This window comes from Marmota monax, unplaced genomic scaffold (assembly GCF_021218885.2).
Source record: "Marmota monax isolate L192 unplaced genomic scaffold, Marmota_monax_Labrador192_F-V1.1 WCK01_AAM20220418_F8-fsc00024, whole genome shotgun sequence".
Lineage (NCBI taxonomy): Eukaryota > Metazoa > Chordata > Mammalia > Rodentia > Sciuridae > Marmota > Marmota monax.
In genome coordinates this window covers 4,925,680-4,938,551 of record NW_026695224.1, presented here as the reverse complement: position 1 = coordinate 4,938,551, position 12,872 = coordinate 4,925,680, and the positions used below count along the sequence as shown (strand labels likewise).

Here is a 12,872-nt window from a genome sequence, read left to right as displayed (position 1 = left end):
AATTAAAATTTAAGGACTATGGTTGAAAGAAGTTATTTATAGTTAGCTATCTTGAGAAACCCACAAGTTTTACATTGGTTCTAACTTCACATAGTTAAGAGTTCAGCAAATGTTTATTTAGTACTAACTAATGAATATCAAAGAGCATTTCCTAGAATTTCCAAGCACAAGATAAATAGACACTCATGCTAGAACATTCACATTCTACCATCCTATTCAGATCATACCTGAACAGATACAGATTACTAAAAACATCCAAATGACTACTAAAAACAGTCCCATCGTGAGTACAGAGTCTATTACTCACATCCTCTCCTAATTCATCCTCAGGTTTTGTAATCCTGCATGAATCTCATTCTTTGTACCTAACAAAAATTTGCCCATATTTCCCATCTATGATAAAAATGTTCCCAGCCTTTCTATTCTCATTTTCTTTATGCCACAGGTATAATTCAACTTGCCACACTGGAATGTATCATTATTAACAATTATGATTATAAGGTAACATTCAAACGAGTGATACAAACAAAAGGACAAATAGTATGATTCCACTTCTGTGCAGTACCTAAAACAAGTAAATTCGTGGAGAAAGAAAGAAGAGCAGTTAACAGGTGGTAAGGAGAGTGTAGACAATTGATTTAATAGGTATAGAGTTTCAGTTTGGAATGGTAATAAAGTTCTGGAAGTGAATAAGATGGTAAAATGAGGATACACTTATTGCCAATAAACTGTACATTTAAAGGCAGCTAAAAAGATAAATTATTTGTCACACATTTTGCCACAATAAAAAAAAATTAATGAGTGATTTCCTATGAGAGTACTCCAATTGTCTTCTCCTCTAAAGAAGCATGGCCTTTTTCCTACTCAGGTATTTCCTATAAACCATTATTTTTATATTACCATAAAAATCAGACTAGCCAATAAAATTTGTAAAATACTACAAAAAGAAAACATATATTTCAAAAAAAAACTTTTCAAAATACATCACATAATGTATTTGGTGTTGGGTGGGGGAGTCAGGGTTTTTTGCTATTGTTGTTTTAGGTTTCTTTTGTCTTTTTGTCTACTGTATAGCTATAATAAGGCAAATTCAAAAATTAAGGATACTATTCAAGTCTATGCAAATCAGAAAAAGAGTAAATGTAATTCTATATTCAGATTCCTGTCTTTTTTCAATGTTTCTTTAAGTAAGATGAATTCAAATGTGTCTTTTACAGTAAACCAAATTAGTACATTTTAAACATTTAAAGTGTTCAATTTGTACCAAAATTAATCATAAAACTAATACATATGTTCATAATGGTAATATAATGCAAAATTTTCTTACCATGTCCACACCAACAAAATATCCTAAGCTCTCTTTTCCTGGCAAAACATCACAGAATATAACTGTTCCGGATTCTATAGTTTCTCCAACCTTCAAAGAAACTCTGGAGTTTATTTCCAAAGGGGGAAGTTCAACCTGCATGGTGTCCACAGGGCCTGCATAATCACTTTCCAGTCCATTATCATCATCTTCTATGATTTCTAGCTTGTCCAGCGCCACAAACACACCACAGTCTTCATCACACTGAAAAAGCTGTTTCCCTTGATACACCCCATCAGTGAAACCTTGACCACGACCTTCTTCCTAGTTTTTAAGAGAGAGATTATTTTTAAGATAGACAGTTAAATATAGGAAGATAATCTACAGGAAAAAAGATCTACCCTAGGGATTTCAGAGATATTTGGAAAAATTCTAAATGACACAGATAATAAGAAATATAAATTAACTGTTGCTATTGGACTTAGGATGTTTAAAACGTAAGCAGCTACATCTGACGCTGAAATAAAATTACCTGATGATTACAAATCATAATTGGATTGGGAAAAAAGCTAGAATGGAGTCTACATTGTGATTCAAACATTAGTTTTGTCATAAAAAGAAATTTTGACCTTATTAGCAACATTAGTTTATTTATTGATCACTCACCATATGATAGCCACTGTGCTAAGTCCTCTATCAATACATCACAAAGACACTACAAATTATGTACATTATATAGATGAGGAAGCAGATTTAGAGAAGTTACCTAGATTGACTAAGTAAGCAACCTGGAAATCCAGGTAGTATATGGCTTAACTGGCATTCAGATTCCTGTTTCACTACTTAAAAAATTAAATCAAGAAGCAAATAGGGCAAAATGTGAATGCATTTATACTGTCATGTATAAATAACTAGAACAAATTAAAAAATTTAAAAAGAAGCAAATAAGGCATGAAATTTTATTCACAAGAATATCAAAATGACATTGATATTTAAGTTCTTGAAAATTAAGTTTGAAAACATTCACAGAGTCATTAGGTTTCTGTCCAATAAAAATAAATTCCAAAATAATTCTCACAGTTATTATCAGGGACAACTGTAAGCAAGTTTAAATTGCTGCAACTTATTAAAAAATCTTATATCTAAATTGTCATTATTTAGTAGCACACATTAAGAAGAACTGAGAAACCTGTAGATGATAATGTCACAAGATAATTAACATACTTTAAAATGATTAATTACAATTGAAGTTAATTTTAATATAAATAATGTTAAAATCTCAAAGATATAGAAAGTCTATAATTATGATCATATTGTCATATACAGTTTCCAAGTTTCCAAGCATCATCTACATTATCTCAATTCATCATTAAAAATTAGTCCTGGGGCTGGGGGCATAGCTCCATGGTAGAGCACTTGCCTTGCATACATGAGATCCTAGGTTAAATTCCCAGCACCACAAGAACAAAAAAATAAAGTAATCCAGTGAATATTAAAATCAGAGAACACTGGGCTGGGGTTGTGGCTCAGAGGTATAGCGCTCGCCTAAGATGCATGAGGCACCAGGTTCGATCCTCAGCACCACAAAAAAATAAAATAAAGATATTGTGTCCACCTATAACTAAAAAATAAATATTTTTTTAAAAAATCAGAGAACACTTCTAGGAAAACTTACTTTGTGCTTAAAGGAGTAAAAACATATATATGCATACAAATACATACAGACACACAAACATACACATGCAGCCCACTAAAATCAAACTTACCAGCAATTCTACTCCAAAGAATATGCCTGACACTGTCCTCTCTGCTAGCAAGGGTCCTCTGAAGCGCACGACTCCTGGGAACTTCTCTTCCCCAGACCTCAGCTGTACTTTCACAGGGCAGCCCACGTCCACCTGGAGGCCTTTACTCAGCCGGCTTCTGTTTTTAAACAGGCTGAGCCTTTCCTCACAGTTGGTAATTGCCAACAGTAACTCTGTGAATTTTTCGTTTATTTCTACAACATCCTTTTCATCAACAAAGAGAACTGCATGAGGTTGCTCTAGAATTTTTAATCCAATCTGATTTTTCTTGGCTTTTGCAGAAGGAACCCTTGAGTGCCCCACAGAGCGGTCTTGGATATACTGTCCTATGCTCCCCTTTGGTACTTTAAGGAGCTTCTGTGTCTGTTTGTCTGTGACACTGCATTCTTGGAGAAGCAAATAAAAAATCCGCTCTTCCCAGTAGGGCGAAGTAACTTTTTCTTGGCTCCATAAGCCTGAACTCATTGTGATAGTAACTTCAGAACATGAACTCAAAAAAATGAACCACTAGTAAGTTTGTCATAAAATCGCAAAAGATAAATTCACTGGCAGTCCCAAAGTATGTGTTTAGCAATTTGGTGTCCATGCTGTAAAAAGACAGCAAATCAAAATGCCTAGTGAACAAGCAAAATAAATAGATTTCATTCTCCAGAAATTAAAATGAATTTAAACTAATTAAAATCAAAGGCTTTAAAGTCTCATCTGACTAACACACACACACACACACACACACACACAAATGAACAATCTCCAAAAATAGCTAAAAGACATATATATTGGTATCTACTATAGCTGCATATTTAAGGAAATATAATTGTAAAGTACCTTCAAAAATAATTCAATAATGATTATTTCCAAGGCTCTAAAATTTATAAAATCAAATTCTAGCCAAAATTTTAAAGGTTAGCCTCATATACGTATTCTGAATTTTTACACTTTAAAAGGTAACATTTTTAATGGATTCTGCCTAACTTAAAAGGATAAGCTGCCTTTTTGAGCAAAACACACAATAAATAAATAAATAAATAAATGGCTCTCATTTCTGAATACACAGTTTAAATTAAAAGTTATACATTCTAGTACTGACCATCTTTTATCAATAAAAATATATCACATTCTGAAACTTCAACCACAATTCTCTTATGTGCATGCTCTATTTTGATAATGGAACATTTTACCTCTGACTCAATTTCATTTCCTTAATCTTGTACATTTTGTTCTTAGGCAAGCAAATGCTAATCATTTTAATCATAGTCATCATTTTATTTCTCACAGTCCCAAATAACAGATATTATAGTTTTATTATATTAAAACTATCTTAAAAATAAATTCTGTAGCATCAAAATTTGTACTATATAACAAAGAGATAAAATTGCACTATAATGATATTGAATTGCAGAAGTTTCTATCAAATATGAAGTGTTTTTTGCCACAATCATACAAGGATTTCTTCTTTGACTTCAAATTTTCATTTAAAATTTTACAAAGATAACCATCTTTCACAATTAAAAAGACTCCTTCTCAAATCTACTTTAACTAATGGTTAAAAACTACATAATTTCATTAATTCAAACTGAGGACTGTATTTCCTTATTTGAATTATTTTGCTGAAAACAACAGTTCCTATTCTCTGTCACATAAATAATGTGGCTATTTGGTTTCTAAATACAGTACTTATTTCATCCTCCTTTGAGATGGAGGTGTCTATTTCCATTATTCTGGCTAACAGCAGCAATTGATAGCACTATTGAATTTCTCCATTTTATTCTTGCAATTAAAAAATAAATGCTCCTAAAACTAAAGAACCAATTTAAGTTTAATCATTTCACAGTGAAACAATCTATATACAGAGTAACATTTCTTTTAGAAAGCATTGTTAAGTAATGCAGTACTTCATCCTGGTGAAGTTTTTGCACGTCTGTCCCTCTCTAAGTCAAAATGAGACTTGTAGGTTATCCAGGACAAGTAAAAGGCTAGTGCCCCGTCACATCAAAATTACTGTGGCACATGTACAACAAAAAGTGAAGACAGAAGCAAAGGTGGCATCAAGTGGTTCTCCTCTTTTTTTCTTCTTCTTTTGTAATGTACTTGCTTTAATTCCACTTGAGGGCACTGTCTACTTCAGCAGGAATGGAATCAATTTACATCTGCCACTTATATAAGATACCTGTGGACACCTCACTATTGGCACCGCATAAACAAAATCCCTTAAAGGGCTGCCCAAGCAGCTATCCATCCCCTTTATTTGTCTCTATGCCTTTAGAGTACCAAAATGAAGTGTTGGCTTGTTTTCACTAAATTGCTTTTAAAATGTCAGCACTTTTCAACAAGGAAATTGGTTTTTTTTTTCTTGACCAGTGAATCGTCATTAGAAATATAAATTATTGTGTGTGACTCTCAATATGGAAGGCTGTTTGTTACTTTGTTAAAAGGCTCTACATCAACATCATACTTCTGTGCCCACTTGCTCGCTTTCTATAGATCTATAGTTCTCTCTTGGAATCAGCCATTTTCTGTGGTTTCCTGTAGTACACATTTGACTCCTTTTACAGCCTTGTTACTTTCCAACTCACTGCTTCTCATCAGTTCTGAGAAGCCAGATGATGAGATATGTCTGTATGTTAAAAAAAAAAGCACCAAAAACAAAAAGAATACACAAATTCTGAAAGGATCTTTAGGAGTAAAATGCACAGGTTTTATTGCAGAGATATTATTTTGATTGCTCTTAGAAGGTTAAAGTAGCCAAAAAGCACCTCCAAAGTAGTGAGCTATTGTTCTGGTTCTTTTAAAAATGTATTTAAGGGGCTGGGGATGTGGCTCAAGCGGTAGCGCGCTTGCCTGGCATGCGTGAGGCCTGGGTTCGATCCTCAGCACCACATATGAATGAACAAATAAAGTAAAAAATCCATTGGCAACTAAAAAAATTATATATATATATATATATATATATATATATATATATATATATATATAATTTTTAAAAGTGAGCCATGAGGGCTGGGGATGTGGCTCAAGTGGTAGTGCGCTCGCCTAGAATGCGTGCGGCCCGGGTTCGATCCTCAGCACCACATACAAACAAAGATGTTGTGTCTGCCGAAAACTAAAAAAAAATAAATAAATATTTTTTAAAAATGTACTTAAATTGTGTGTGTGGGGGGGGAGAGGGGTGTTAAATTTTTTTAAAAGATAAGTCAATTCTATTTTCAAAAGAAATACTTTTTTAATTTCTAAAAATGGTTACCTTCAAATATTAAAATCAGAAACTTCCTCTGATCTTTTCACTTATATGCCAATAACTCCAATTAATTTGAGTCTCTTAGCTTAAAAAAATTCATGTCACAATTTAAAATAAAAACCATCCGTGCCAAAAAAATCAAAGCAAAATAAATTATTATATGTAATGAATGAGAACACTATATTTTAAATCAATTTGATTATAAAATTGATATTTGCAAATCATTTAAGAGCGTCCCCAATAAAAATTGACATGACTACTCAGTTTATTAAAAAGTTGAGGGCAAAAGTAGTTTTCAAGGACCATTTTTTAAAGCAAACTACACAAGAAGTGGTAACTTTTTTGCTAACTTGCAATAGCACAAGTGGGTATGAACTTAGACTAAATAACAGCATAGCAGACAATTAGAAGAGTCAAAGCAAAAGTTATAAAATATTCAAAACACATTATCCAAAAATAAAAAGCATGTGCCTTTCCTCTTTTAGAAAAAATACATTAAGAAAAGGTTTGAAACTATAGTATTAAAAAATTGATTATCATTATTGCAAATGACAGAGAAAGTTGAATGGGAAAGCTTATTAAGGCTCTGGCCTAAAGGTATACATGATGATCATTGATATTCTCAAAATACTACATAAGTATTACAACAGGGGCTGGTATGTGGCTCAAGCGGTAGCGTGCTCGCCTGGCATGCATGAGGCCCGGGTTCGATCCTCAGCACCACATACAAAGAAAGATGTTGTGTCCGCCGAAAAACTGAAAAATAAATATTAAAAAATTTCTCTCTCTCTCTCTCTCTCTCTCTCTCTCTCTCTCTCTCCTCTATCTCTCTCTCTTAAAAAAAAAAAGCATTACAACAGAAATATGCCAATACATATTCCCTCCTACTGTAGTAACGAATACAATGCCAACATTCTTTCACTAGGCTATGCACAATAGTTAAATAAAGTTTAAGAACGCCAAGCAATAAACCTTGCCTGAATCAAGGGAAAGATTTAAATCACACTTGTAAATGAGATTTTGTCATTCAAGAAGGTTAGCTTGTGGGTTTAGTATTTTGATGCACACAGTACTGTATTAGACACTGACGAATACAGAAGATTTGAGATAGGATGACTGCCTTCAATAAGTCATATCATTTTATTCAGCTTCTGCCTTTAAGTAAAGGTCACAGAAGCAGTAAGGCAACACAGGGCAAAAACACAGCCAAACTCAAAATTGGGGATGGGGTAGGGAAGTGAAGGGGCAGTGCAATTTTCATTTGTGTGCTCTTGTTTAATACTTTATAAGCAGAATCACTGTGAGGGTGAATAAAGAAAAATGACTCATCTAAATACTATCATATTTCAGGCTCAATAACTGAGTGACCAGACCATGAATATTCTGATAATTACTGTAAGTACTGAATGAAGATTATCAAAGAATTGGAATACAGTAGTATATTTAAGACCCAAACGGTGCTGAACAGAAGGCCTTTCTTTCGAGAACACTGAAGGTAACAACTCAGTGTCATATAGATTTGAAATCATATCTGGTTATCTGAGCTTGTTGATGGTCTAGATTCATAGTGAAGGGCATTTAACTGTATTAAGACAAAAATCATTAAACCAAGTTGAGGGTTGAAAAGCACAAATATTAGTCAATTTCCTATGAATGAAACGAAAAGGAGATGATCAAGAAATAAGTCTTACATAAAATTATTAAAGAATTATCAAGTTCTATGAGCAACACATAAGCACAAATGATCATTACCTACATAAAACTGACAGTGGTTAACCCATCTAGAAGACACAATGTCATTTGCATTTTCAAGTTATCAGGTTATACCTTTCAGAAGAACCTTACAGAGACAGGTGTAATTCAAGAACTCTGCCATCTCCTGTGATAGCCTGTTTGTTCCAAAAACTACAGGAAGCTATCTAAATCAAAATACAAATTAGAATATCAAATACTGCCCTTAATTATAAATGGCAAAGACATAGGAAGATCAGCATGAACACCCGAGAGAGAGGACATGTGAGCCTTTTTCAAATGCTCCTAGGTAGCTACAATGATTACCATTTTAAGAAAGAACAACGCTCACTAAAGGAACAAGTTGTCATGTTCCTAAACAGAGAATTTATATATTCCTAAATGCAGAGATTCCAAGAACAGTAAAAAGACTTGATTGGTTTTAATTTTTCTCATAGATTAATATGTGACACAAGCACACAGTCCCTAAAACAGGTGGGTCTTACAAGGTTACAAAAAACATCTGACTCTTGCATCTGAATATTCAAGTCATAAGGACAAGGAACACTGCTGTCTCACTAGAATTAAACCTAGCCACTGAACTCCCAAAATGTGAATTCCCCAATTCCTTCATCTCTGAACCTCCAGGGCCCAGACAAAGTGATAAGAGTTCAAGCCAAAATGCCATTTCCTCAACCTAACTGTTTAATTATTCAAAGCTTCTTCAGGTTAAACAAAAGAAAAACATTCAAGAGTTGGACCACTTAGTGATTTTTTTGGTCTAGAACATCACTAATTCTCTAGATAAGGGAAGTCAAGATCAACTTTTACTCCACTTCATTGTTACAAATAAGGTAGAAACAAATAAGGTGATTTTCACAATTATGAAACAAGTTGTTTTGAGGTTCATTTGAAACCAGCTTCCAAGAACCGCACACCACATATGACGCTCTTAAACTCTGCATCGATATTAAAATCTCCCAACAAATTTAAGATCATACTGTAAAAATCAGGAACAAACAGTGAATAGTGTAAACACTCCCTTCTCTCTTCTTCCTTAAATCAAATGGGAACCACAGCTTAGGCATGCCAGACCACAGAAACCATTGCTGCTGGTCTTTCTTTTATATAACAAGTGCCCTTGCCTTATCAGCTTGTCACCAAAGTTACCACCCAAAACAAGCTTATTTGTAAGAACGCCTTATATTTTTGCAGCAGAACATTAAGAAAATGTTCTAGGCAATATTAACATTCAGAGCATATGAACTTAAATAAAAATTTCAGCAAATCACTTTGTCTTTGTACTGTTCTAGTTTAAATCCACCCACTACCCAGTGGGGACCTGCAGGCTAAATTCTTAGAGCCATTCAACCTATCAGGGCATGAGGGGGTGCATAAGAAATCGACACTTGAATGCACACCCTCTTGAGGCCTGGGTTTTTCTCTGAAAGCCAATGATTGCAAAATGAACAATGTTATTAAGATCCATAATTATCCCCAATTCAAAAGGAAGGTATGAATGCTCCTTAGCTAAGGACACAACTTTTCAGGGAAAATCAGGAAGAGGGAGGTGGAAAGGATGGTGGAGGCTGGGAGACTGCAAGGCTACAGGCTTGGTGGCTGAAAGATGACAACCATCCTAAAACATGCAAATGCCAAGGGGTGGAATAGAAAAAGATGCCAAGTACATGAATAACCTGGCAGCTGACCCAGCTGAGCACCAAACTCAAGAACACCATCTTCCTTCAAGACTTCACGATTTCGCCCCCCCCCCCCAGAGAACCTTAATAAAACCATCCAAAGAAAAACAGGAAGAAATTATACCTGTCTCAACAGGGCACAAGCTTTCAACTAAAGAACTCCGAGTTGTGCAAAACCATCCTCACCCTGGAAAGGCAAAAACTGAAAGAAAACGCAGGACACGCCATTAACGAGGCCAGAATCCCCACTGCTCTTCCTGGACCCAAGCTACAAATACCCCCAATACCACAGATCCATACGCCCCACAGCACGGACGTGAGATATTAAAACCCGGGGCTCTCGGGGCCAACTAGGGCCTTAGGGAGCCAGCCAGAGGCCCGTGCCTCAGTTTCCTCGTCTGTAAATGGGGAGGAGTCCAAAGAGGGAGTCTGAGTCCTGCGCTGCTCCCACTCCAAGCCCTCTCCTCTCCCCAGGTCCCGGCGGCGGCGACCACGCTCCCACGACTCGGGAGCCCTCCGGGAAGGCTGGGGGTGGGTGGCGGGGAGCCCGGGCTGACGTCAGCGGGCTCAGCACCCCGTGGGCCCGGCTGTCTCGGGCTGGCCGGGGCAGCTAACGGGCCAGCGCCGAGGCCCGACGGTCGCCACCGCGGCCAGAGGCGCCCTGAGGCCGGGGAGGAGCGCCCGGGGGATGCGGCCGTTAGCCGTTCGGCCCCCAGCTCACTCACCACTTTGGGCAGCGGGGCGTCGCCGCCTGGCTGGCCTCCCGAGCCAGTGTCCCGGGCCGGCCCCGGCGCTCCACACCCACCGCCCCAGTATTTACCTCCGACGCGCGGGGGGGCCCCCCGCACAGCCGAACCTGCTACCTGGGCCCGCCCCCACCTGCCCCGCCTCCGAACCGCCGGGGTGGGGGGGAGAAGCGGGGGCGAAGGGGGCAACCACCTCGATAACCAATCACAGCCCGAGTTGCGTTTCTACGTGCGTCCTGATTGGGCCTTCCTGTGACAGACCTTCCTCCAATGGCTGTCGGCGCGGCGCCGGCAGAAGGGACTTTCCGCTCTGTCAAGCTCGGTGGAACCAAAGGGAAAGCAGAGAGAAGGGGCGGAGAAGAACGGGAAGGGGGGGCGGGAAGCCCCGATTGATTGGACGAAAGGCTGCGGGTGCCGCGTCACCATTGGCTGAGGCCAGAGCCAGGGCGTGGTGCCGGGCTGCCGGCCCCACCTCCCATACGCAAGTCTTGGCTCCTGCCTTAGCTGTCAAAACGGGTGGGAAGCAGTCCAGATGAGAGCTGGGAACAGTGTTCCAGGATTTCATGAAAGAGCAAAGCTTTAGAGTCACACCTAAGAGTGAATTTTTTGCTCTCTCAATTCGCCGCGTGACAGGGGGGAATTCACAACCACGTTGAGTCTCAATTTCCTCATCTGTAAAATAAAGAGAAGAGTATCAGTTGTCTTACCAGACTATTGTGTAAGGCCATATTAAAGTTTCTGGCACGCAGTAGGAGCTCAGTAAAGGTTAAAACTCTTACTACCCCCTCAGAGGCGTCCTGGGATCCCTGCTGTTTCTGAACCTCGGTTACCATCCATCCCCAGTTTGCAGAGAGGTTTCCTAAGGGTGGTAGGTAAAGAAGGAATTTCCACTAGCCTCATCAGTCAGCCCTGCACCCCTGGCCACCAGCCAGGACTTGGGGTGTAGTTAAGGATCTTTCAATTAAAAGAGAGGCTTCTGATTCCCAAAAGTGCTCAAAATATTTAAGGAAATGCTTTTTATAATCAGTCCAAGAGCTTTGCAGCCTGCCTTGCTGCACTGGATACTCTCATTAATTAATTCCTTCTCCTTTGACATTTTAAGTACTAATTATGGTGGAAGGTGATTAATACTGAGAAAGGGGGAGGGATGTGCGTGTGTGCGCTCTTAATCATGACACAAATTTCCCCAGTGGAAAGTGACATGTTTCTGGGGATCTGGGGGATTTAAACCAATGAGTACATAAAAGAAGTGCCATGAGTGATTACTAAAAGTGATCCTAAACAGATTACCTCCTCTCCCTCTCCATAATCACTCAGAATGAAATGAACATTTTTGAAAACCTAAACCTCAGTCCTCTCTATCCTTAGGACACCCTTATCCTGTTTCCCAGGTTTTGTGAGCACACCCCAGACAGGAGCAATATGATGAGCATCTACAGCCTAGCTTGCCGTGTGGCCTTAGACAGCACCATTGCCCTCTAGATCTACATTCTCCAATAAAGCTGGTAGACTCATAAGTCAGTCTGGCTGTCTGGGAAAAAATTTCATTCTGAAGGCTGTTTTTGCTTGACCCAAACAATAAGAAGAATGGAAAAGAAGAGAAAGCAGAGAGAGGGGTTTTGAATCTTTCAGACAAAGCAAGCTCTCTCTTCCTCTAGTTTGCCATATCTCTCACCATACACTATTTTATGCCTCTGGACCACTTCTCTCTTTTGTATTATCTATTAGCCCCTGAAGACATTTCGGTTTGCCACCCCTGGACTAGAGCATCTTTATGTCCTTTCTGATGGTGGCATCTGGTACTGGTAGGGCTTTCTTTCCCACCAGCAGTAGTCAGATACCTTGCTCAGCCCTCCTGTCACATGTCCTTTGAATCAGTATCTGGGCCTGATTTCATCCAAGAGATGTCATCCAAGCCAAGCCTGACAAACAGGCTTATATCAGCTACCATCTCCTATCAGTGGGTAACGACTGCTTAGAACTGTATGTTGGTGACTATCCTGAAGCCACGTATTCAGACTCACAGGGGCCTGTCATGGAGTGATATGACAGAACAGAGTCATAGTGCTATTTATTTGCAGTCCTTTATCAACCATCCTCTGCTTTTATAGAAGAAGTATTAAGGTCCAGAGAGGGAAAATAACTTCCAATAGTCACCCAGGAGATGGGTTAAGAGCTGATTTTCCTTATTCCATCCAGGATTCTTTCATCTCTGTTTCAATGGATTCACCAACTGAACGGTTCATCCTAACTTCCAAATACTTCCTTCATATAGGGCCCAGCCAAAGTCTAGCCTCATCAGGGGGGTCTTTGTTGATGGCTCTAGTCCCCACTGATCACCTCTGTCTC

The 12,872-nt window shown here is 38.4% G+C and overlaps 1 protein-coding gene across 16 annotated transcripts in view; it reads right to left on the bottom strand.

Annotated features, from left to right (window-relative positions):
- The window catches only part of Cyld (CYLD lysine 63 deubiquitinase), a 74,460-nt gene extending 63,782 nt beyond the window's left edge, over positions 1 to 10,678 (bottom strand). For 5 of the 16 annotated variants that reach the window (XM_046434477.2, XM_046434485.2, XM_046434484.2 and 2 more), the window contains exons 1-4: positions 10,503 to 10,638; positions 9,902 to 9,979; positions 3,073 to 3,725; positions 1,328 to 1,630 (exon numbers count right to left, since the gene is read on the bottom strand). In XM_046434477.2, coding sequence (XP_046290433.1) covers positions 1,328 to 1,630; positions 3,073 to 3,576 — 807 coding nt within the window. In that variant the 5' untranslated portion in view covers positions 3,577 to 3,725; positions 9,902 to 9,979; positions 10,503 to 10,638. Of the gene's footprint in view, positions 1 to 1,327; positions 1,631 to 3,072; positions 3,726 to 9,901; positions 10,340 to 10,502 lie in introns of those variants that run through there. The other 11 variants (XM_046434480.2, XM_046434478.2, XM_046434481.2 and 8 more) reach the window with 11 other exon arrangements.
- Positions 10,679 to 12,872: the final 2,194 nt, after the last annotated feature.